The sequence below is a fragment of the Rattus rattus genome, chromosome 5 (genome assembly GCF_011064425.1).
Source record: "Rattus rattus isolate New Zealand chromosome 5, Rrattus_CSIRO_v1, whole genome shotgun sequence".
NCBI lineage: Eukaryota > Metazoa > Chordata > Mammalia > Rodentia > Muridae > Rattus > Rattus rattus.
Genome location: NC_046158.1, coordinates 18,552,364 through 18,580,056, shown reverse-complemented (window position 1 = coordinate 18,580,056; position 27,693 = coordinate 18,552,364). Strand labels below are relative to the sequence as shown.

Genomic DNA, 27,693 nt, shown 5'->3' with positions numbered 1-27,693 from the left:
GAAAACACAGACAACTTTAGAAATTACCTTAATTTCTCATGTGAAATATTATTTACCTAAAGTACTATGTAATATGGATATGTTACAGTAAAAGTATCACTGATATTTATTCCAATTTTATAAGCAAGACATAGCATGAATTTATAACCTGAGGTCCAATCTAGAAGTAAAGCTGACAGTATTTCTTCATGTAGGTTATATGCTTGAAGTATGAATTTAGAATGAATAGCTATTTAGCAGTAAATGGTACTTTTAAATTGTAACTCAATCAGAAAGATGAGAGATAACAGGAAAAGTTTTCTCTTGAAAACCCAGTAGATAAAACTCTTGCAAACGTATGAGTCATAATCGCAATAATTCTATTAAAAGAAAAATCCACACTTACCAAATTTTCTGTCACAGACAAAACCAGCATGCTCCCGTGAATTTTTGGATCACAGCAAGCATTTCGGAATGAAAGATAAATTTAGGATGTCTTCACAGCAGGGTTTCTTACTTGTTTTCTTCTGTAAGAATTCACTGCTCATCTAGGCATCATGTCTTCATCCTCATTTCCCATCTCCAATCAGACCACTAGCTCCTTGTTTTCCAACATGGGGTGTGGGGTGCATTCAGTTTAGATAACTTAGTAAGAAATAGTCTAAATCAACTGTATTTTTATCTTTTGCAATGTCCACATTTGAACATTGGAATGCAAACCCGAACACATTAAAAGATGGAAGGATGAATTATGTACACACATAAGTGGTGTTTATCTGCACAGCCATGGCTGTTACCGCCAGGACCTACTTTCACTCTTATTAGGATTGAAATGATGACAAAGTTTGAGTATTACTTGAATTTCCTATATGATATGATTTGGATTTAGATTTAAACTGAAGACAGAGAAAACTCTGAAAGGACATGGAATTAGGGTATATAGAGAATATCCTGAAACATTCACAATGGCAGGAAGAAAAATGAAGAAATGTGTGGGAAGCAAGTTTGTAGTTCCTGAAAGAGATCAATGGCTCACGCCTGGTGACAATTGCTAATTGTCATGCAGTTGGTGAACCGATTCTATTACTGGCATTGCATGGTCCTTATGCTTTGTTAATATCCTACTATCTAGAGTAACTATGACCTTAGTTGTGCTGTGAAAATTAAGTATTTTCAGATATCAATACTTTTTTGTCTGGCTAGGTCAAGGGTCTATGGTGTGTGGGAGTATGCAGTATATGCAACCACAGAGAGTTTCTTTTTTTTTTTATTAACTTGAGTATTTCTTATGTACATTTCAGTGTTATTCCTTTCCCGGTTTCCGGCAAACATCCCCTTCCTCCCCCCTTCCTTATGGGTGTTCCCCTCCCCACCCTCCCCCATTGCCGCCCTCCCCCGACAGTCTAGTTCACTGGGGGTTCAGTCTTAGGGACCCAGGGGCTTCCCTTCCACTGGTGCTCTTACTAGGATATTCATTGCTACCTATGAGGTCAGAGTCCAGGGTCAGTCCATGTATAGTCTTTAGGTAGTGGCTTAGTCCCTGGAAGCTCTGGTTGCTTGGCATTGTTGTACATATGGGGTCTCAAGCCCCTTCAAGCTCTTCCAGTTCTTTCTCTGATTCCTTCAACGGGAGTTTCTTTAAATGCCAACTACCACTTTCAAGTGAAAATACCTTACCTCACTAGCCTCCCACCCACACATCAATAAACTGTGCCCTCACAGGAACTTTCTGTGTTCTATTTCTATTTAAGTATTCAAACTTGTCTTTGTCTATATAACTGAAACAATATGCTAGGAGTTTAAATAAGATCTCCAAGTAATTTTTTTGGTATAGCTAAGCCCATGAATCTTTTTTTTTTGATATGCATGTTTGTCATAGTCTTATTCTTCAGCTCTTGAAGTACAGTTACATTCCTTATTTTCTATTGTTAAAAGATAAACACTGAATATTTTAACCTTCATATAAGAATTTAAAATTCAAATATTACTTAGCCTTGGTAGAATACTTACCTGTTTTTTTTTCTAAAGCTTATTATAGTTGTGACAGCTTAGCTTCAGATTAATATCTGGTTATTGATAAGTACAATCTTCCGTTTAAATATAGAACTATTATTGTAAGTTTGGAAAGACTATACCTCAAGTTTCATTGCATCAGTGTCATGTGCTGTTTTAAAATTATTAGTGTCTAATAAATCCTAATACTGGGATGGTCATTCCCTACCATGTGTAGATTTTTGATGCCTGTGTCATTCATATATAATATCTACAAAATTAATCTTCCCAAAATGTTTTAAATATTTATCTCTAGTGTTCCTATTCAGAACCCCTGAGAGTCCACAATGGTTGAATGAAAGGCACGATGGAAGGAACAGCTGAGAGCTCACATCTCAAACTTTAAGCATACAGTGACATAGGGACATAAGGGTGTAGAAAGGACCAGCTTAAAATGATGTCTTTTAAAACATTGCTGTTTTAAAACTGTCCCTGGTAACACACTTCTTCCAGGAAGGCCACATATCCTAATTCTTTCTAAACAATTCTACTAACCTGGGACCAATTATGTCTCATAATAAGTGAGGTGATCCAAACTCAGAAAGGCATAACAAAATCTCTCACTTCTCTCCCATATATGGATCCTAATTTATAAGATAGACATGTATCCATGTAAAATGTGAGAATAAAATTCAAAAATTGAGAGAGGAGATGAGAGAGAGAATAATATTAGGTGATGATTAAGAATGTTTTACAGGCAAAAGCATACATGATTAATTCTAAAGGTACAAAGCCAATATTTTTCTAGTTCAAGGTGCATATATGAATTCAACGTGGTTTGTATTGAAGTATGAAAAACCACTTTGCTTTCCAAAAACCCCAGTGTGTATTACTTCTCTGAGGCAGTGTGGCAAATTATGGCCTATCTTTTGAATTCCATTGAACATCCCTCCTCTAGGAATTAGTCACGGCTAATAACTGAGTACTTGTGTCACATTGACCCACTTAGGAAAAGTGACTTTTTTGAAATTAGGTCTGTGGTGAGTAGTTATTCAAATTGAACTTTTTCCCCTTCTATTTAAAACTTTATCAAATCATTCTTTCACAATATAATATGTCAGTTATACTGTGGTTAATAAATCGTAGCATTAAAAAGAAATGCATCCATTGTAAAATATATAATATCTAGGGATTTTTAATTAGTAATAACAAATATGAAGAATAATAACATCTTTAAAGAAGTAAATGTACATTAAGGTTTGCTTTTACCTAGTATGTATTTGTTCCACTTATAGGTTTTATATACTTTGTGAAAAATTCTAATTTTCAAATATATATATATATATATATGTGTGTGTGTGTGTGTGTGTGTGTGTGTGTGTGTGTGTGTGTGTGTGTGTTTATATTAGGATTATTTGAAGCATTCCTAAACCACACTTTTTTTCTCGTAACTAGATGACTCTTGCAAACTGACTTGTGAGAATGGAGGAAGGTGCATTTTAAATGAGAAGGGTGATCTGAGATGTCACTGCTGGCCCAGTTATTCAGGAGGAAGGTGTGAAGTCAACCACTGTAGCAATTACTGTGAGAATGGAGGGACCTGCATACCATCCACTCTAGGTAAATATCTGAAACTACTATATATGGAAATTACTTTCATTTCTTTTTTATATTTTATTGTATATTTTATGTATTTATATTTCAAATATTATCCCCTTTCTCCCCTGTCCCATCCTCCTTCCCCATGCTTCTATGAAGATGCTCCCACTCCTACCTGCTCACCCCCACCTCAATGCCCTGGCATTCCCTTACACTGGGAAAACAAGCTTTCCCAGGATCAAAAGCTTTTCCTCCTCTTGATGCCAGACAATGCCATCCTTTGCTACGATATGTGGCTGGAGCCATGGGTCTGTCCATGTTACTCATTGGTTGGTGGTTTAGTCCCTGGGAACTCTTGGGTCTGTTTGGTTAATATTGTTCTTCTTCCTATAGGATTCTTAATAGGTAAAATAATAATCTTGATCTAAACTAAATCATAACAAATTAAATTGAAATTAATTTTTCAAAACCAAAGGCATTTATTATCGTATCAAAAAATTATATCACCAAATTAATAATAGCAATGGACACATAAGGATTAGCATGTATCTTGTGGAAAGGTTAATATTTGAACAAGAATCAAAAGAGCTAGCATTCAAGTGCTTTTTAATTTTCATTATAATCACACATAACTATATATACACACATCTTAAAAACTAATATAATTCCATATAGAATTTTACATATTTCATTTTAGTTAATTTTTCCTTCCTCTTTTCAGATCTTATCTCCTTGTCCCATTTGCTCCAGTTGAAATTGATATCTGTGCAGGGTGAAAAATATGGGCCTACCTTGCTTTTTTGTAGGTGGATATCCAGTTTTGATGCCAAACTTTACTGAATAGGCTTTCTTTTTAGTGCATGAGATTTTGACAATTTTGTAAAATTTAGTTTTTCATAGTTGCACTGTTATATAATTGCTATATAATTGCAGTTTTGATTGTTCTTCATTGATCTACAAGTTTTCTGTGAAAGAATCATAGTGCTTTTATTACCATAACTTTCTAACTATGTATATATACATTACAAACACACACATGCACACAGATACACACATATGTATATATTACCTGTGTGTATATATACACATATTCATATTTATTGTGTATTTGTATATGGTGCACATATGTTTTTCTGTGGTTGTTATCTGTGCATGTAGGTGCTGAAGCTTAATCAAGTATACTGTTCTCTGTCTTACTTCTTGAAACAGGGTTTATTTACTGATAAAGCTCAACATTTTGATTATACTGGCTGACCAGTAAGGTTCCAGAATCTACCTGTCTCCACTTTCTCAAAGATATGTGTCTCAGGGTTTTATTGGTGTGAATAAACACCATGGCCAATGCAAGTCTTATGAAGAACATATATTTGGGGCTGGTTTACATATTCAGAGGGTCACATTATCATCAATGTGAGAGCGTGGCAACATCTAGGGAGACATGGTGCAGGCATTGCTGAGAGTTCCACTCCATCTGAAGGCTGCTAGTGGACACTCACTTCTACGCAGCTAGGACTAGTGACACACCTATTCCAACAGGGCCATACCACCTAATAATGTCACTCCCTGGCCCAAGAATATACAAACCATCATATTCCACTCCTTGGCTCCTTGAGGTTGTTCAAACATTGTATCTATGAGGGACATACCTAAACATAGCATATGCAAAATGCATTTAGTTCACCTCCAAATCCCCATAGTATGGAGCAGTCTCAACAATGTTAAAAGTCCAAAGTTCAAGGTCTCTTCTGAGATTCATTCAATCACTTAAATGTAGTCCCAAAAGCAAGACAGGAAACCAGCTAGACAAAATCCATATTCTGCATCTTTATGTTGGATATCAAAGCAGTCTTCAGATCTTCAACTCCTTTTTGTCTTTGTTGACTACACCAAACTTCTTTCTCATTGGCTGGTTCTACTTGCTATTAGCAACTTTCATCAACAGATAACGCATGGCTCTGCTATTTCTTGCAAGACATGTTAAGGTCTCCAAGGCAACCTCAGTATTACAGCTTCTTCTTTAAATGTCTGTGATCCACACATGATCTTCTGGGCTTCTCTTAAGTGTTGGCTTCACATCTCCAGGTCTGCCCTCTGTAGCACTCTAAGCTCAGGTTGACTTCCTTCCATTGGTACTGTTATTCTTCATGATCATTGCACAGAACTGGCATCTCCAATACACTGGGGTTGTCTGCTAAAACTAGGCTTCACTAATAGCCTCTCACGAGTCCTCTTCATGATGCCAAGCCTCAACTCCTTTGCATGATCCCTTCTGTCCTGGGCCAGCAACTGCAACTGAGGCTACACTTTCACCAATGGCCTTCTGTAGCCTCTCACAGTGCCAAGCCTCAGCTGTTCTTCATGACTCCTTCATGCTTTCAAAACCAGTACCACCTAGATGACTCTTACACATTACTAAGTACAACTGTAGCATGAGGTGCAATCTTGACTGTTTCTGGAAGACAGCTTGTTTGTGCTCTCAGAAAACACTACCTCGGTGATTCTGGTCTCTTCTTAATCACCCCTAATTTTTTATTGGAATTTTTTAAATTAACACTTCATATGTTATCCCCTTTCCCAGTTTTCTGGCCATAAACTCCCTATCCCATCTCCCTCCTCCTTATTCTAAGAAGCTGTTCCCTCTAGCTAAACAGCATCAATTGTCCCAGTAGCCCCTTCTATTTTTCACTCTAAAGCCAGAGCCATGTTGCCAAAGCTGCCAGGTTCTGCTGCTTGCTGGGGCTGGAATATAGCCCCCTTGTTCTACTACATTATCAGCAGCTTTCTGCTTTCCAACTCCTTCATTGCCTAAGCTTGGTTGTCCTGGACCTTGCTCTGTAGATTGACTTTGAACTCAGATATCTGCATGCCTGACTCATAAACACTGGGAATTTAAGTTTTTCATCACCAATAACTTTCTCTGTCTCAGGCTGGCCTTGAACTCAGAGATCTGCTTGGCTTTATTTCCTGGGATTAAAAGTGTATACCAACATGCCTGAATCTAAATTTAGCTGGGTGAGTCCTTGCCCCAAAGTCTCACTTCCTTAATCTGCTATCTCCTAGAATAAAGGATCCAGCTCAATTTCTGTTCCTGGTGCCCCATTAATACTCAAACCATATATATAAAATACTTTTCCTTTCTCAGCTTGCTACAGTTATTTAAAATGTCGTTTATGAGACTTAACCAGAGAACCAAGTCTATGATGGGTGTTTCTGAGACTTCCTTTGTCAATGCAATTAATCTGAGTTATTCACCTTAGCCTCAGCCTCAGGCAGGCTATTCAGACAAGGGCAAAAAGTAGCCACATTCTTCACCAAAATATCAGAAAAGCAGTCTCTAGACCACATATTGAAATTCTTTAGTGACACCTCTTGGGCCAGGTCTGCACAATTCAAATCACTCTCAGATGGTCTTCCATACTCCTACTAGTATAGCCACTAAGCCCTTTTTAAAGCATTCCACTGTTTTCCAAATCCAAAGTCACAAAATACACATTCTTCTAAACAAAATCATAGTCAGGTCTATCATAGCAGTAGCCCAGTTTCTGGTACCAACTTCTATCTTAGCTAAGATTTTACTGCTTTGAAGAGACACCATGACTAAGGCAATTCTTATAAAGTACAAAATATAGTAGGGACTGGTTTATAGGTTCAGAGAGTCAATTCATTATTATCAATGTAGGAGCATGACAACATCTAGGCACGCATGGTACAGACAAGCTGAGAGTTTTACATCCATTTTATTCTATGTAGATCTAGTTCTAAAAGTTATTTCATTTGTATTTTGCTTGGTTATTTGTTTTGTTTTTGTACTTGTATGATGACCTATAATGTGGTCAATTTTGGAGGATATTCCAAGAGTCACCGAGAAAAATGTGTCTTTTCATTTTCAGCCTTGAATACTATGAATATTGTTAATTATAGTCGATCTATTGCTTAGTTTAATTCTGAGGTTTCTTTACTGATTTTTAATTTGAAGGACATATCTAAAGATGAGGATTGGGTTTTAAACCACTCATCACTATTATTTCTGACCTATGCAATATTTTATTCCTCTATGTTTGTGTTTTATGAAATTGGTCCAGAAATTTAATGGATAAAAATTTACAATAGTTATATCATCCTTTATTTTTTTCTGATCTATTTTAGTTTGAAGTTTGCTACATCTTCTCTTTCTTTGATAATCTGACTTTCATAGTGCCTTTCACAATTTTGGGTTATCTTTTTCTATCTCTGTGTGATTTTTGGAAATAAACAGATAACTAGATAATGGTTTCCAATTCATCCTCTTAGTGTTCATTTTTTTTTAATTGAAAAGTTAGGGGCATTTCCATTCATGGTTGTAACTGAGAAATATTTGCCATTGTTTATCTTCTACTGTTTGTTGTTGTGGTTGGTTAGTTGGTTGGTAACTCTTTTCTTCTCACCCAAGTAATTTTAGAAGTTAACCAATATGCCTTACTGGACAGGATTGTTCCTTCCCTGTTCCCTTTTTTTCACTATTTACATGGACTATATTTTAACCATCAATACTTTATGTTATATTGCCCTTCTGTGTATAATATTTAAGAATTTTCCAGCAGTGCTGGATTAGTTGTCATACCAAACTCGTCTTTGTCGTGAAATAATTGTATTTCTACATTTCCATAGGTAATGTCTCTTGGTATAGCAACTTGATTGACAATTATTTCAAAGCAAGGTATATATTAGTGTGAAGTTTCTTTGCTTTTTGGATTTATTATTCTGTTTCAGTCTTTGTACTGAAGTTGATATTTTTTCCTACAGCTTTTATTACCATTGCATTGCTTTGTGTAGTTGACATCTAGAGACTGATATGTCATGAAGAGATTCTTCTCTGGTAGATTTGATGTCTACATTTCTTTTCTAGGTTTGAAAAGTCTTGGCTATATCCATACTGAAAACCTTGCCAAACCTATAGACTTTGTCTTAGCTCCATCTTTTAGAGTATGCATTCTAATGTTTGGTCTCTTGAGTATACTCTTGTAATCTTAGAAGTAAGTTTGTGTCCTGGTCATTGTTTTTTTTTCCTCTTATGTGTATAATAATGTGTCAAACTTAGGCTCTATTACTGATATTTGTTCTTCAGCTTGGTCATGATTTTTGATGATGCTTTCTGCTATGTAATTTATTAGATATAAGTAATTCAGTCACTTCCAGAATGTATAATTTCTATTGCAATATACTATTTTTTCTAAAGTTTTTCTCCATATTTTATATTTTTCTTTCTTTCAGGGTACTGATTCTTTCATTTACATTTAATATTTTTGTCTACACCTTGAGCTAATTTCCTAAGTTTCATTTCTTTGTCTTAGCCTGAATCTCTTATTTGCCAACTTCAGCCTTCTACGTGGTCATTGGATGTTTAAAATGCTGTACTATGCACTCTTTTTGGCAGTTCAGTTATATCCTCAATTTTGTTAACTCATTGTAGAGCAATCACAGTAAAGTGTTATCTCATGATATTTTTTTCCTTAAGTGTAGTGTTTTATGTGCTTGTGCCCTCTGGTTTGCAGTTTTCCCTCCTTTGCACTGTTTTCATTAGTTTTGTTTTATAAGTATACTCACCATGTGTTTAAGTTCTGAAGGAAAGTCCACAGCAAGAGTTAATATAATGACTTCATGAAAGATTTTATTGATAGTTGCAAGGTTTTAGTCTTCTCCTAAATTGAGTCTCACATAGCTGGCCAGATAGTCTAGGATAGTCTTTGTAGATAGCCAGTATAGTGTTTTGAGGAGAGTGATAGAGTTACGATGTTTGTCAATATTTACTTTGAAGTTCCAGAGAGTGGACTACACAGTGCATATAAACCTAGCAATAGTCATTTTGAGGTTTGCCTGCTTCTCTATTATTGCTGCCCTTGTAGCACCCCTTGCAGTATATTTACTCAGATCCTTGTCTTGCTCTTGGGCCCTCTCATTGCTGAACACTCCAGACTTGACTGCACTACTGCAATTTCCTTGCGTGCTTGTCTATGCTAGTCTAAAACTGCATGTTTAAAGAATTTATAGGTTTCTGTAACTTTAAGGTCTGAGGTTTTCTTCCCCACCATAGAAATAATGTCCCTAAAACTAAAAATTAAGTGCTATTTAAAGTTAGATTCTTTTTAAAAGAAAATAAACTCCACCAGAACCTTTGATTGCATCCTCTTTCTCATCTGCAATTTTAAGTGTTCTATAGGAATTGTAAAGTCTAAGACATTAAAGGGTTTTTTATTATTCACTTTACATCCCAATCATTGACACTGTCCCTGTTCTCTTCCCAGTCCCACCCTTACAAAGTCCTCTCTGTATTGCCAACTTAGAGAAGGAGATTCCCCCTGGAGAATAAGAATTTGATAAAGATTTATTGGATAAAGTTTAGTAAAATGGATATAGTTTTCTTGAAGAAAAAAAGCATTGCTTTGATAAACTGTTTTGAGATTTGTCATTTAATGGGCATGGACATTTTGCTAAGATAGTAAAAGTAATTGAGTCCTGGTAGGTTGCAAAATTCATATGATTATGGAATATTTTGACATTCTAATTTATAATTATTTTATTTAACCTATATAGAATCTATACAAAGAAATGTCTGTAATGCAGAGAATTTGTTATATTTATGTTAAAGTCACTCATCCAGATGTTTAAACATAATATATAAACATTATCTACATACCTAATTTATTAGATCATAATTTCCACAATTTGTCAAGAAAATTATATTGCATATTTTTAGTAAAATTAGTTATCATATAATTTCAGTCTGAGTCACAGTTAAATAATATAATAATTAATACTTAAATAATTGGATAGCAACTCACTTACAAGGAATTTTTATACATAAATATGATGTTTTAAAATTTTGTGTTATAGACTGAAAACTCTAATTATCTTTGTAAATGTTCTTTTGTTAAACAAATCCCAGTGGGTACAGCATGGATTTATTTGTTGTTGATTTACTTTCATTTATGCCTATTGTAAAATTCCTATACAGACAGTACACAATTAGGATATGCATCAGACTTAATTGTAATATGACAGTTGTATAGAACAATAATAATAAAAGAATGGTAATTAGTATTTAATGAAACATATCTGAGAGTTACAAGTTTATTTTTTAATAAAATAATGCATCCTCTTCAATCCTAAATGTTTTTAAATAAGTAGTACTAAAATGAAATGTGTAAACTAAATTCATGTAGGAAGATAATCCATAGTCAAATATTATTAATTGATTACATTTAAAAAGATACACTAGCTCATTTCTAAAATGTACTCATAGACTGATTTTAAGATAAATGAAAGAAACCATGGAAGAAATAATGAATATTAGGATAAAGCATATTAATAGTCAATCAGTCTTGTTTATATAAATAGTGAATGGTTTATAAAACTCTATCTTCTATGAATATCTAATAAGTTATTTATGGAATTAGCAGCTACATTTACATTTAGTAGTATTCTTGTGAATGCTTGTTCTTTAAAGTAAAATATTTGCTGATGGGCTATTTTAAAAATGGAAGACGTTAGCACTTGTTAAAAATTTAACAGTATAAATGTTGATATTTGGAGGCAAAATACAATTTGAATCAGACACAATTTAAATGAAAAGGGATCTAGAGAGGGGAATGGTAGAAGACTGACTCTGAAGGCAAAGCAGATATAATCAGGGAGGGTATTAAGTGAGGAGGAGGGTATAAGGATGGTGCTGACGTGAGTGGGGTTGGAACAAATAATGTTAGGGTCCATGAAAAAGCCATGAGAAACATAAAATCTTACAAGATTTAGTTTCATTGGAGATATTCTACACAGGGCATAACAATCTCCAAGTAACGATATACTACTAAACCAAAAGCACCAAAAGCCAGTGTCTCCCTTCCAGTTGCTGGTTAAGGGAGTCTTAAGAAAATGTCAATATGATCTATGCTATTGCCATTGCTCTTGGGTGCCTGTCAGACCGTACTCCCTAGGATACAATTTGTTTTTATCAAAAAGAAATCTTTACTTCAAAGAAAGGAAAGATAATACTTTTGAAAATAACTGAGTTAGATTCCAAGTGTAAGATTTTGCTAACTGGTAGCAGCTTGGATAATTATATTTTTATTAATTATTCTAATTTACACCCCAAATCTTGCTCCCTTGCACCCCATCACAGAGTTCTTCATCCCATCCCCTTCACTTCTGAGAGGGTCCTCTTCACCCAAGTCATCCCCCTTCCCTGATGCATCAAGTCTCTACAAGATTAGCCACATCATCTCCCACTGAGACCAGACAAGGCCATATATGTGGGAGGAATCAGGCCATCCTGTGGATGCTCTTTGGTCGGTGGCTTAGTCTCTAGGTGGTCGAGTTAGTTGATACTGTTGTGCTTCCTGTGGAGTTGCCATCCTCTTCAGCTCAATCCATCCCTTAACTCTTCAATAGGGTTCCACAACATTAGTCCAAAGCTTGGTTGTGAGTATCTGAATCTGTCTCAGTCAACTTCTGGTAGAGGCTCTAAGATGACGTACAACATGGCATCAGTAATAGTGTCAGGGTTTGTGTCTGCCCATGAGATGGATCCCAAGTTGGGCCTGTCACTGAATGGCTTTTCCTTCAGTCTCTGTTCCATGATTGTCCCTGCATTTCTTTTAGGCAGAAACATTACTTGTTTAATCTTAAAACATTCATGACTTACAGGAAAGCTACAAATATACTTTCATTTCTCTGAATTGCTCTGGTGGAGAGATTGTCAAGCACAGGTGTGAAATCCATGCTTCATTATCTCTGTCACGTGCTGCTTTCATAATATAATTATTAATATTAATTATTAACAGAATTATTTAATATTCATAGCTAAGGTTATATGTTTAGATGTGATTCACCCATTGTTCCTTACCCTCCAATTACTACCGGCACCCCAATCACTTTTTTTACAGTTTCTTGCCATGTGCTCTCTGAGTCTATTTACTTCTGCCTGTATGTAACTGGGTGTGGGGCTCTACAGGAGTGTAGGTAGCCTCTCAGAGTCTGCATCCCAAAAGAAAACTAACTTTCCCTCCTGATGCTGATATCAGAAACCAATGGATTTACAGGCAAGAACTTCATGAACTCCTATGCAATCCATGCAGGGAATTTGGTTGGCTTACCCTTGTGTAAATCCTATGATTGTATTCCCAGGTGTGAGTTAATATATGCAACAATGCTGTCCTATCTGGCAAATATTGTTTCATTACAAACATTCGTTCTCTTTCACTTAGTGCCTCTTCTCTAAGCTTTGGAAGGAAGGTTGAGATATCACTGTCCTACAGTCTTTTACTTGATGCATGTTGAAAACTATGGAACTCTTCGTTAGCCACCATCTACTGCACATTGGAGCTTCCCTGAAGTTGAGAGATACACTAATGTATATGAATAAAAATAAGATTCAGGGAACATCTTACTACTATGCCCATTTACCAAAATAATAATACCTGATTCTGTTCTCCCTTAGAGCCTATAACCTGGCCAGCTATAGCCAAGTTACTGGCACCAGAGCGAGGTTCCATCTTGTGTGGAGTAGGACTTAAATCAATCAGAAAATGGTTAATTGCTCAAATAATATACATGCCTCTGTCGAGCCAGTAAGAATTGAGCTTCAAAGTCAATGCCAACTTGCTTTATCCATGTTCTATAACTCAAATATTTGAGGTCTTCAGTAATGTAATATTACTATCAAATTTCCAAGGAAAAGCCCAAGCAAGGGCTCCTGTCTGCTGTGTTTGTGAAAATGTTCTCTATTACACCGAGAGCATTCAAAAATTAAATAGAATTTTCCAATCTTTACTAGTTGCATTTGATTTCTTCTGATACCCTGAATTTTCTAATGCTCTTGTGCTTCTTTACTTGGTCCACTGCTACTTTTTGCTCAAGCTAATCCTCATTACTCTTGGCATGAATTATTTCTCTCTATGTAATGCCTGAATGCTTAGTCTGAGGATAAAATAATTCATTTTGGACATGTTCTTCTTTCTTCAGTTACCATGTGCTAAACTTTATCAGTCTCTTTACTTACCACCTTAATTTGCTCCCTTTTCTTGTCTTTATTTTCATTTGCTGAAATTTGCCAGAGGAAATATTTTATCTTTATTTGAGCAATAAACGGAAAAAAACATTTGTTACCACTCTAAGGAAACATCCTGCTAATGTAAAGTAAATCATTTTTGGCAACAAAAATAATGAACTTACTCAGCTCTAATAATCTCCTTGTTTCTGGAGTATTAATAGACATTTATCTAGCACCAAACAGCATTTATAAATAATTTACTTTTAAAGCAGTAGTGTTCATCATAAAATTATGGATGACTTGTGTATTTAGAGCAAATTTCTAGTGGTTTTAAGGGCGTAGTGTTCTTTCAAAGTAATTACTTTGAGCGTACTGAATACATTATATTTATTTTTCATTCTTCAAGAATTACAGGTGAATTTTACTTAAATATGTTTTGTTCCTTATAAATACTATGTGAAATACAGGCTGTATACTTGGTAGTTGATTCCTAGAGGCAACTTATTCTTACTCTTTCAGCAGCAATTGACCTCTTGTAGCTCCTCTCTGGGGGTGCACCAGGCAGAGTATCTGACATGCACTGATGTCAAACAGTGTTATTTTCATCATACTCGATCGAGCAGGAATATTGTTGAGATTTTATGGATTTATTTTCCCTAAAATTCTACAATAAATAAAAATATAATTAAAAATATGAGCTACACAGAGTCTATGACCATATATAAAATAATTGTATTATTATGTTTAAAATCTTAAGAAGACTTATTATTTCTCAGGCAATTCTAGTTTGCCCCCAGATTACCAATGATGGCAGCACTGACGGCACAGACACTGGCTGTAAGCCCAGGCTGAGCCTGGTGACTGAGTCTGCTTATTGCAATTTATGCTTTTGCGTTTCCCTTTATGTGTTTACAATAGATGGTTTTCTTCTCTGTGTCTGCCAAAGCAGTTCCTGCTTAGTGATAAGCCAGGCAGAGAGGTGCTCCCTCTGTACATAACATGGAAAACATAAAGGAATGTTTGCTATGGTGATAAATGACTTCCCACAGAAAAGAATGAGGGAAATGTTGAAAGATAATCTAGGAAATGTTCTACTGCGTTTAACACACAGTATTTAGTAGACTATCGGAATTTTTTTTAACATGAGTAAATATCAAACCTAGATAAATTAATTCCCAGTTAATGTTTATGTATTAAACATTAGTATGCTTATTTGTGTTAAGAAAATGTCATTAATATCTGTAACTATTATATATGACATAATTCTCGTTAACCATTAAAATGTCTCCCTGAGGCATTTGTCTACTGATGTTTTGTGTACAGTCAGTAGTGGTGAACACTGAGTGATTACTTGCAAATTGTAATTCTCTGAATTTTATAACAAAAATAAAGTCTTTGATATAAGAATAAAAAAATTGAAAAAGTAGACACACAAAAGAAAAAGAGCAATGTACAAGTACTGTTAGTTCATAACGTATCCATGATATGACCTAACAATGTCAGATAAGTTCAGTTTGTACTTCTTTGGATATACAGCTCAGCTGAGACTGGAGAGTTTTTGGTATAATAAAGTCACAGAACACATGGTAGGCATAGCTTTGCCAGAAACCTCATGCCCTAATTCTTATCTACTGAAGTTTCATTTAAGGATAATAGTGTGGTTTTATTTCTTTTGTCCACTAGGAAGACCCACCTGTATCTGTGCCTTGGGCTTTACTGGGCCGAACTGCGGCAAGACAGTCTGCGAAGATTCTTGTCACAATGGTGGGAGCTGTGTTGTGACTGCTGGGAACCAACCTTACTGCCACTGCCAGGCAGACTACACTGGAGACAGATGCCAGTACTGTAAGTGAAAGTGAAGCGAAGTGTCCTCTCTCAGCTTGCCAGCAGCAAGCTTTGATGTTTGCATTAAGTAATTGTATGGTTCACATCTGTGCTCTTTCCTCTCTTCATTTTGCTACACCCCACTCTTGACACTTAAACTCCAATAATTTTTACATTATTTTATCCTATTCTAAAAGATTTTATCTGTTCTGTTTCCCAAGTTAAAGTCAAAGGCTCATTACTATAATTGGCCCCATATTTGTATCTTTAACTTTCTTACTTCTTTGTATACTCCTGGAAGCCTTTAGAGATCTTTACTCTTTCCCATACCCCTCTTCTCCTAAGAAGCACAGCTAGACACAGCCCAGAGTGTGTTCTATTGGTCTCATCCTCAGAAGCCTGGACAGAACCAGAATTTCTTCCTCCAGTTTCCTAGAACTTTTGCTTTCTAACATGGTCTTTCTGAAAAATACAAATGCAAAACATCCTATAGCAGTATGTGTTAGTCCCAACATCATTTTGTCTCTCTTTCTCCATTGACTTCACTTCTGTTAAGTTTCTGCCTTTGCTGTACTGGAGAAGTCGCTCTTATGAGACTCTGGTTGATTGGTTATGCTATTTTCAGTGGTCAAGTCTCAATTCCTGTTTTGCAATGGCTTTCATCAATTTATTGATCCTTGTTTCTAAAGACATTTCTTTACTCATATTTATAGACACTATTCCCTTCTGTTTCCATTTGTATTTTGGTCATTGCTTCTTTGCTGGGTCCTTTGTGCATGTTTCTGAGAGTGAAATATTACTTTTGAGCTTAACCATTGATGTGACTGCAAGTACTATTGTCATCTCTGCTTTTCTCACTCCCAGTACTGATTCCTATACAAAGTCTCATATTTTAAAATAAACTTACTTTTCTTTTCAAAATGCTGTTTTCAAGGCATCATTTTCTATTCTAAATCCACGAGTATATATTATTTTAATATGTTTAGATGTTTCTTTAGGGTAAATAAATTTGGAAACCAGTGTCTAGATGATTTTACTTATAGGGCTTTTTATATGAGGTTTTTGTAGCACCCAAATGAGGACTCTAAATTTTTATGCTGAACCTGTATGTAAGCTTAAGAAATGATTCTCAGTTTTCTGTGAGAGTTAATCTTATCTCACAGTTAGCCTGACTTTTTTCACCTTGATTTATCCTACCTTCTTTATTTGAAATGTTTAGCAAGGAACACTCATTGGCTGTCCAAAATCGAGGAAGTCCTTGTTGACTCTGCAGTCTTTGTATCTTCTCTTCATCCTTTAAAACATCCAGAATGTGAACTGTGCTCATTATCTTTACTCTCATTCAGTCATGCAAGCTGCCAGGACCCATTTGTCTGTTTTATTCCTAACTGATACCCGTGCTTCCTATCTTTGCTACTGGTGTACATTATCGAATGACAGTCACATTTATATGCTTTATGTAAAATAAGCGTTCTGACTATTTTAAGCACATTTGTTGAAAACTTTATATATCTTTGTACTCAGATAATGTTTTTTCTCCTGTTCATTTTCTTTGTTCTCCAATGCACTGGGTATTACTTTTATGATTCATTTAAGAAGATTCCACCAGTGCAGCATAAGGAGTCTTATTGTTAGAGACAAGATCTGAACCAGACAATAGACTTTCATGAATCAATCCTTAAATTCATCTAATGTTCCTCGAAGCATGCCCCACCTCTATGTTCAGTGAAGGAAGGAAGCACAGGGAACAGTACATAGCCATGCTATGTCCACTAGTTGATTTGACAGTACAGCACTGATTATCCAACCCTGGCATTGCAGTGTGACCACATCTGCTGTAGCAAGGAAATGGTTAATTTGCAGTCTCCATTTCCTTCTTAGAACTTTATTTCTTCTCATGTGAAGCCAAGCTCCTTTTGACAATTAATGGATGTCACTACATTATGCCTGTCCCTTATTACAAAATCCTCTGTCCTGAACACCAGTCACATGAAAATACAACCCAGCTGCACTTGTGCTCTTGTTCCATGAGGCTCTTCTCCATATCCTCATTTCTTCATCTCTCTCCCATCAGCACAGCAGAGGATATAAGCATAACTGCTTCATTCGAACTCACTAATTTCCTTTCTTCTTTTGTGCTCCAGCATTCTCATACTTCTAGGAAATGAAGGGTACTTCTAGCTACTGTCTCACAAAGGGTTGAGTTCATAACCTCTCCTTTATTATAGTAAGGCCATAGTCACAACGATCCTCCATATAAATGAAACTTATCTGGCAATCAGACTATTATCTACCACTTGCTAGTATGCTTTGCAAATTATTCATGCCACACTCCCAGTTTAAACTGACCTTTTTCTCCTCTTCTAAGTCGGTTTTTATGTCCTCCGGTTTTGTCCACTGTTTTTTTGTTTATTGTATGATCCTCAGATCAGAGACTTCTTCAAAGTTCTACCTCACAACAGGATCTGATGAACAAACGAATAAATAATAATTTCATAGATAACTCTAAATGAAGGTGGACTAAAAATTTTAATGAAAAAGCAATCAATATATTATATGAAAATGACTGATCTATGTAGTAATAATCCATAGCTATGGTGTGTGTGTGTGTGTTGTTGTTGTTGTTGTTGTTGCTGCTGCTGCTGCTGCTGTTGTTTGTTTTGTTTTTGTTTTAAAGGGTCTTGAATATTCCAAACTGCCCCCCCCCGTGATGAGGAATGACCTTGAAGTTGTTATCTTTAATCCTCCATCCTATCTTCAGACCGCTCAGATTACAGTAAAGTCACACGATACTCCATTTGGGTTCAATATTGTAAAAATCTCTTGGTTCATTAGCCTTGTCTACCAGCTGATGCACTGTGCTCTATCAGTTATCTTTCCTTATTTTTCAATGGAATAATCAGCATTCTTAATTCTTTTCAAACAGCCTTAAAATGCTATCTAGCCATCATTATGGAAATTTATATTCTTGCAAAGAACAAATTCAGTTAGCTTGCAATCTTAATTGACAACTTAATAGAATCACAGTGTGTGGCGGCCCACTGCTTTACCCGCCTGTGCTAGCCTCACTATTAGCAATCAGAATGCTTCCTGCCATTTACTGTGGAGCACTTATTTAAATTAACTAATTAATCCTTAGACGGAGGTTAAATAAGTTGCCCAAGGACTTGAAGCAGTCAGAATTGGACCGGGGGAGTTGATGATCAAGATGTCTACAAACATCCAGGAGAACATTGATGCTGTTCTCAGGCTTTGCCATTAAAATGACAAATCTAACATCTGATGAAGTGTAATAAATTCAGAATCCATCAATGTGAGTCAGCAAAGTTCACTGAGCCCAGTGTTCTGTCAAAAGTATTTCTGGCAGACACAGTGCCCCCTCCCACCCCTGGTAAATGAAGGAATGACAGATAAGCTCATTACGACACCTAATTACAGGCTTTTAGTGGGAGCTAAAACATCAGTCTTAGTTGTGTTGAGTTAAAACATCTTAGTACTTCACTAGCAAGTTAAACTCCGGAGGTCTGAATGCAAATTAACTTAGGCAGTAGCAATCTAGGTTAAAAAGAAAGATAAAAAGTAGCAAAGCTAAAATTTAATATTCTTTAAGATGTCTGCTTAAGACCAAATAGAGTTAAATTTCCATCTTGCTTTAAAGTCAGGATTCCTGATATCAATCAAGCAAATAAGCACAGCTTTGTGCATTTAAATAGAGGTGTTATTTGTGAAATCAATAAAACCTGCAGTTTTAATTGAAGGGTGGTAATACTAACCTATACACACTACCATTTTAATGAGTTTTTCAAGTCTCTAAAATTAAATTGAAAAGTTTATTCTTATACTCCTTGTTAGACATTTTAAGATCTGAAATTTGTATGACTCCAAATTCAGGCTTCTCTTTTTATAGCACCCTACCATGTGATACCCTGTTCATACAGTAGCATATGGTAACCTGATCTTTCAAGTTTCTACATCATTTTTAAAAAAAAGAATTTTAAATTTGAGTTATTAAGCTAATAACAAGCCTATATAGACACTTAGAACAATCACATTAAAGAAAAAGAATATTTTCAGTTGTTCTTGTTGCAAAGATGAACAGGAACTGAGGCCCTAACTGTGACACTATTGATATAGGAAATAGAATGCCCTACAATCACCACTGGCCACAATGCCTGTTACATTTTGAGATTCTTTAGAGCAGTCCCTGTTGCAGTGGCATAAGTTATATATTACAATGTACCTGTTGCCTCAAAATTATTTTCTCTTGATGAGAAGAAAACAGAAACTTCATTCATCCAAGCTCTTAGCTCAGTCTGCATTGCACATCATGGTGTCCTCGCTCTCCAAACGTTGAAACATGGTTATGTCTTTGACAGTGATTCCCCTTCCAGTAGTTCAAAGTTTTTGTTCCTTACTTAAAATTCATATGCTGTCTGCTGGCTGTCTAATGCCATGTTCTGTCTTCCTAAGTTTCCTTTGTCCTAGAAAGTGGTATCTCTCCTTTGAAGTTTTAACTGTATTTTCACTCGTCATGTCCTGAACTGCTTGGGCCACTAAGATAGACAGCTGCTCTTACGTATTGCTGGGGTACCAGTGGCTTTCATTTGGATGAGTGTGCACAAAGCAGGTTCACCTGTGAGTGCACACAGAGCTGGTCCGTGATTCCTCTATAAGTATACACATACCAATGCCTTCACAATTTGTGAGTGTGCACAGAGCTGGTGTCAGCAGCATCTGTGACTTTGTACAGAACACCACCGAAGGCAAAAACTTTTAGAGCCACTTTACAAGTCAATGTGGCAGTTAAAAAAAATTGGAATTAATCTACCGCAAGATTTAGATATACCGCTCCTAGGCATAAACCCAAGAATTGTACCCCCATAGCAAGAAGGACTCTTGTTCAACTTTTTCATAGCACCTTTAGTTTATAATAGCCAGGGGCTGGCTATCCTTATTATTCTCTGGATTCCTCGATGTCTTTATGTCCCTCTGTGTGGTTTTGATTTTATTATTTTGGGTAGTTTCTTTGTCCTTTAACTAATTTGGATAAAGGGAATAACCCTTTAATCTTTTATAGAGTTTTTGCTCTTTTTATTTGCTTGATTCCAGCTTTCTGATTGGTGTTTGTTTATAAGCAAGTAGTGCCATGAACTTTCCTCAGCGCAGCTTTCATTGTGTCTCATGAGTTTATATATATTGTGTATGAATCTTCATTTATTCCTTAAAGTCTCATTTCTTTACTTTTTTACTGACAAATTTTTCATTAAATGGAGAGTTCAGTTTCCAAACATTTGTAAGTTTTCTGTTGTTTCTGTTGTTGGTAATATCCAGCTTTAATCATGGTGATATGATAGGATTCAAGGTTCTATTCCATTTTCGTATATATGTTAAGAAATGCTTTCTGTCTGAATATGACTAAATCCACAGTAAATACAGGACCTAATTTTCTGTTTGAAATTTAGTCTCACTTTATATTTTGGTTTCAAGAAGTATGCAAATTTGTAGAAAGAAAAGTCAACTTCCCTTGAAAAACCCATGGATGGAAATAAAGTATTACAAAAATTAGCGTGAATAGAAACATGTAATTATATTATCTATAAACTATCATCTGAATATTATCTAGCATTTAAATTTCTTCAACATATCTAACATTCATTCACTATATCACTGTTCCTCTCCACTTTTGCCTCGCTAGGTCTGCACCGCGGTGCCCCAAGGTATCTGCTAGGTATCTTGGCGGAAACACAGCCCAGCCGCACACTTTCCTACACTCAAACCCTCACATAAAAGAATACACAACACAATAATCTTAGACCCAATTGATAAGATATAATTGCCCACTTAAACATACAATGCCCGGTACTATCCATCCCTTGAGAACATTAATAACAACCTGTAAATACACAGAGCAGAATCTTAACATCACCTGCCATGGCTTCTCCCCTCTCTCTCCATCTTCTCTCCCCTAGTCTCCTCCTCTTCCTTCAAACTTCTCTCCCACCCATCCTTCCTTCTCCTCCAATGACAGGTCTCCTTCTATCCTGTACCTGCCCCTCACCTGTACTTTACAAATTCAATGGAGAGGTGGTTCTGGTGAAGTCACCTGAGTCCTGAGTAGTGACTAGGCAACTGTCCTTGGGGCAGTGGAATTAGCATCAAAATACAGTAACTTCTGGGCAAACCACAACAGCAAGCAAAGAAACAAAAATGTCACAAAGACTGGCTGCCTTCTGATCTTTCCCTAAGAACTTACCCAAGACATAATTAAAGTAATGAATTTTTCAGCAGAGCAAATTTCAAGGCAATAGAATGATAAACCTGCTATCTGCTGGCACTGTTGTTACTGACAGTTTATACGTGTATAATGAAAGAGCAATTGGGAATATACAGAATATACAATGAGGGGAAAAGAGCAGTAGGAAGAATAATGCTATGTGTGGTCCAAAATAAGGATTATAACTTTTTATGAGATTATAACCACTTATGTCAAGTAAACTGCTGTGTATTTAAAGTTCTCAGAGGACAAGACACAATCCAGGTCAGATGTAACTTTTCTTTTTTTAGACAGCAAATATTTTTTTCATTTTTCTTTTTTAATTTACTTTTTTAAAATCTTTTTTCTTTTTCCAATTGGATTTTTTTATTTACATTTCAAATGTTATTCCCTTACCTGGTTTCCAGGACAGAAGTCCTCTATTCCATCTCCCTTCCCTTCTTCTAGAAGTGTGTTCCCCTCCCGATCCAAACCCCTCCTCCCCGGACATTCCCCTACACTGAGAGTCCAACCTTGCCAGGATCAAGTGCTTTTACTTCCATTGGTGCCCAACAAGACCTTCCTCTGCTACATATGCAGTTGAAGCCATGGGTCAGTCCATGTATACATGTATAGTCTTTGGGTGGTGGTTTAGTCCCTGGGAGCTCTGGTTGGTGGGCGTTATTGTTCTTATGTAGTTTCAAGCCCCTTCAGCTCTTTCAATCCTTTCTCTAATTCCTCCAACAGGGGTCCTGTTCTTAGTTCAGTGGTTTGCTGCTAGCATTTGCCTCTGTATTTGACATGCTCTGGCCATGTCTCTCGGGAGAGAACTATATCCAGTTCCTATCAGCATGCACTTCTTAGCTTCATCTATCTTATCTAGTATTGGTGAATATATATATATATATATATATATATATATATATATATATATATATATATATAAATGGGCCACATGAGGGCCAGGCTATGCCATTCCTTCTGTCGCTGCTCCAAACTCTGCCACCATATCCCCTCCTATGAATATTTTTGTTCCCCTATTTTAAGAAGGAGTGAAGCATCTGCATTTTGGTCATCTTTCTTCTTGAGCTTCATGTGATCTCTGTATTGTATCTTGGGTAATTTGTGCTGTCAAGCTTTTAAAAGGGTGTTTTATGAGTTTAGTGATCCTAAGAAAACAATTTAATTAAAAAGTTGCTCCTACTATTATTTGAAGGTGCTAGGGTCCATCCCAAGAAGATAGACAATCTTGACAATGTCAGCCATATGGTCAGCTGGATTTACAAGCCTGATGGATAGATGTTTTCAGAAAATCTGCTAAGACAAGGCAAGAAAGCTTCTGTCTGAAGATTTTGAAAGTGAACTCTGGGTTGCAGTGAAGACTCCGAGTAGCTAGAGATGACAGAGTCATGAGATATCTACTCAGATGCATTTACGAAGTAGACTCAGCCCAATAGACAGATGTATATAAAAAGATCAAGGAGGGATGGGCTGACCTAAGCCCTTTGAAATTGGAAAAGGAGCTACAGGATTTTGTTTTGCCCTGGTGAATCTGAGTCTACTTTTAGGGGATTTACCCACTGTGAACCCACTTTACCCACTGGAAATGGTATTATATACCCTGTGCCACTGTATGTTGGAACTCTGCAATTTGCATTTTGATTTTACAGGGGTTATAATTAGGAGATTGTCTTGAGTCTTAGAAGACATTTTTGACATTTGAATAATCTTGTAACTGTTAACATTGAGGACATCAGAAGTTAGACTCAATATATTTTGCTTTGTGATGAAGCTCTGGGCATAATGGAACCAAGGAGTGAATTTTGGCAGTTTGGATGAGAGATGTAGGTCAATACAGTTGAACACTTGGTCCTTGTTGTTAATATTGCTTTGGGGGGCTTAGGAATCACAGCATATGCTGGAAAGAGTATGTAACTAAGTATGAACCTTGAGAGTAGTTTGCTTCAACTTATTTCCTGTCTTTGCTTTATGCTGTAGTAAAAGATGCAGTATCTCAGATTCCTGCTCCTGCTGATACACCTGCCAATTTCTCCCATGCTTCTACCCTACCTCGATGGAATCTTCATGCTCAGCAAACTCTAAATAGTTTTCTTTGACTTTGGTCATGATGTTTTATCATGGCAACAGAAAAATAACTAATATAGATATTAAACTACCTGCTTGAGCCTATATTTCTTCTGTATTTAGGAATCTTGCAGCTGAAATCAGTGAGAAGAGAATGCTTTAAAATAAGAATCAGAAACATGATACAGGAGAGATAAAAAAGGAAGGACGGTAGAGAGGGGCAAAAATATTACATATCCTCCAGGGAAAAAATGGTAACCTAGGTACAGAGAATGCACTTCTTGGGTGCTGTAAAACTCAAGCAAAACAGAATATTGGAGATTTTCAAGACAGTCCCAGGGATGCGGTTCTCCACCTAGACTGCAGAGAGAAGCCTTGCCTCTGAATGCCTCCTCACTTTGACGTGAAGGGACTAAGAACTTGTAATATGAAGCATCTTCTCTTCTTTAAATATTGAAAATTAAAAATTTGTACTGCTTTTCTATATGAACTCATATAGAGCTGTCTGCATTTCAAGTCACTAACGTGTAATAATTCTAAATGTATATTGATATTTATTTAATGCCCTTTGCTGAAGTATGAATCTTTAAGGAGGAATATTGAAGGAAGTATTTTTTGTCAATAGGGAACCAGGCTGTAATGCTTGATAAGAATGATCCTTTGAAGTAGAAGCTTAGATTAGATATTAGATGGGAATGTTTTACACTGGCGGGTGAGTTATTTCGTGCTAATATAGGAGAATTACGGAGGGTGAAATTTCTCTACCACTTTGCACCCATGGAGCATCAGCCAATTTCACAGTCAGCTTTTCTTTGGCTTTCTATGTGCTTATCAAACAGTCTATAGCTCAAAGCATAGATAGAAGAAGGAAGAGAAACAATGATTTTCACAAGAAAATCTCAAGCTTTTCTGCTTATGGCCACACACACTTTCACTATTCTTTGAAAAAAAAAGCTAAAGAGTCATAAGCATTGCATACCAGAACAACAACGAAACAAGCATGTCTGGTAACATTGCACCAATACAACACTTATCTGCTTAGCAGAATAAGGTTGAGGAACAGAGACCAAAAGAAGGATCAAGGCCTTATCATAGAAGTCACTTTTATATATCATACTATCTTTTTATAAATTATTTTACCTATTTTATAATCATTTTCATGTGAAATAAAATAGCATCATTTATAAGGTTGGAAAAATATCCCATAACAGCATTTAAATGTTTGTTTTTTCCTCTTCCTAGATGTGTGTCACCACTACTGTGTGAATTCAGAATCGTGTACCATTGGGAACGATGGAAGTGTTGAATGTGTCTGCCCAACACGCTATGAAGGACCAAAATGTGAGATTGACAAATGTGTACGGTGCCATGGGGGCCACTGTATTATAAATCAAGACAACGAGGATATATTTTGCAAGTAAGTATGCTTCTGACTTGCTTTAGAAAGCATTTATATGCCAAAGACTCATGGTTTAAGAAATAAACTATGAAGACATTTTAAATTTTTAAAAAATTCTGAATGTCCAACAGTTGAATTTTAAAGATAGAGATGGCGCTCACCTTTTCTCACTCTTTATTTGAAATTTGAAGTATATAAACATCAATGTTATTAAATTATTCCAGATATACAATAAACCAAGATGTAAGAAATAACAGAAATATATTCAGAAACATATGTGTAGAACTAAGGATAGGAGTTGTTTGTTTACAAAGGTTTTAATTCATAGTAATGGAAAAGAAGAAGAGGGAATAATAAAGAGGGGAAATAAGAAAAGCGTTGGTTGTAGGAGACATGGAAGAGATAAAAATTGAAAGGCAATGGTAATACTAAGGACATAAATATCTGTGATGATAGACCATGGGTACAAGATCATCTTGGTGAGGAAAACTCAGTGATATTGCTGGCCAAGTAGCCCTAGAACCACTTGTATCCTCATGTGTTATTTATTTTAGATTTTAGGTTTTGAGTTTTTAGGTTTTTACCATTTTATTTTGACAGTAAAATATTTTAGGACTTAGTATCTCATACCAGTAATTGTTATATTTAATAGAGATAAACAGGACGAATAGATGAAATTGTCAGCAAATCTGATCATATGTGGTCAATCCCCATGCCAATACATTAGAAGGAGAAAACCAGCTCCCAAATTCTACTATCTTCTGATATCCAGAGTGATAACCCAGAGTCTCTTGAATGCTTGGATGACAGAAAAAACAATATGGAATTTTGAATATAAGCATTTGGTTATTTCTCATTAATAGTCACAATGAGTAGATCAAAATTGCCGTTGTTTTCTTATGAAGTGTCTTTCATTTTGAGATTATAACTTTATTTTATTGGTGTTCATTGATCCTTTTGGTAGAAGCAATTTAAACCTTCAGTGGACATAAACATAAAGATTTTTTTTCCTAATATGACTTTGGCAATTGCAATCTAAAACAAGCATATGGAATGATGGTTCTTGGAAGCGAATATGTCCAAATTCTACTCTTTTCTTTTAAATGGAATTTTATGCTCACAGCTATGGAAAATGTTTCAGGATGTATCAAGTGGAATATCCAAAGAATAGCAAGCATGGGTATAACACTGCTGTGTAACTATGCACAAATGCATATAAACACGCATGCAACAGTGTATGAAGCATACCACAGATTTTCTGAAAATTTCCTTATTCATTATGTTTACAATGCTCTGCCTGAATGCATGCCTGCAAGCCAGACTAGGACAGCAGATCTCCTAATAAATGTTTATGAGGCACCATGTGGTTGCTGGGAGTAGACCTCAGGACCTCTGGAAGAGCATCCAGTGCTCTTACTCTGTGATCCATCTCTCTAGTTCCACTAAGTTCTACTTTTGTGCCCTTTTGAAATTTGTCTTTAAGACGAAGTGAATGGGAGCAGAACTTAGGAGCTAATGCTAAAGCTATTGTTTGTATCATGAAACAAGCTCACCTCCTGAGGTGAGAAGTCAGTCTCCACAGCAGACAGAGTACTTTGAATGATCCTCTAAAAGAAATGCCTGGAAAGAACTGGAATCTGTCACCTACTTTACTTGGAAATGTTATGAATGAGAGAGAAAACAGAGAGAGAGAGAGAGAGAGAGAGAGAGAGAGAGAGAGAGAGAGAGAGAGAGAGAGAGAGAGAGAGCCATAAAGTATCTCTGCCAGTGAGAGTCCTAGGAGGTGGCAGATGAGTTATGTCACTCTGGCAAACAAGGTCCAATAAAATTTTATTACAGGCAACATTGACAAGTTTTATGCATTTACTCAGTTTTATTTATTCTCACTTTAGAATTTACTGTAAATGTGTTTTGTGTTGTCTTTATGAACAGCGTATATTAAACCTAGCAATTTGTATAATTTGAAAGCATACTATTTTTAAGTAAAGTAATTAAAATGTGACTGATATTTGTAAATAAATAAAAAAATAAAAATAAACATTCACATGTACCTCTCAAGCCTCATATGAATAAGAAGGTAACAATTTTCAATTATGAAAGAACTTTATTTTAGTCTGTGAATAGACCTGGAATTTTTGGTTTGTTTGTTTGTTTTAAACAAAATAAGTAAAAGCAAATGTCATCACATTTGACATTGAGCAGTACAAACCAACAGCAGGAAAAGAGCCCTAAGAGAATTCTAACATATCCAGGAGTTATAGAATAATACCAAACTGGAAACTATGATATATACACAGTAGACCTTGGCTATACCCATGTAGACTTTTGATTGCTGCATTAGTCTATACGAGTTTGTATGAGCTTTGCTCACTTGATTTAGAGAGCCTTGTTCTCCTAGTGTCCCCTCTGGCTCTTATAATATTTCTACCCAATACCTTTACATGGTTCTCTGAGCTCTGAGGGGATATATTTCACTTAAAGCCATGTCTTATTTCCTTATAATGTCTGGCTGTTTGTCTCTGTATTTGTTTTCATGTTCTG

General features: G+C 35.9%; 1 protein-coding gene across 1 annotated transcript in view; it reads left to right on the top strand.

The window, feature by feature from the left end:
- The window catches only part of LOC116900103 (low-density lipoprotein receptor-related protein 1B), a 274,149-nt gene that overhangs the window by 245,785 nt on the left and 671 nt on the right, over window positions 1-27,693 (top strand). Inside the window, exons 41-44 of the mRNA XM_032901881.1 lie at window positions 3,427-3,591; window positions 15,275-15,436; window positions 24,996-25,170; window positions 26,636-26,713. Coding sequence (XP_032757772.1) covers window positions 3,427-3,591; window positions 15,275-15,436; window positions 24,996-25,170; window positions 26,636-26,713 — 580 coding nt within the window. The remainder of the gene's footprint in view (window positions 1-3,426; window positions 3,592-15,274; window positions 15,437-24,995; window positions 25,171-26,635; window positions 26,714-27,693) is intronic.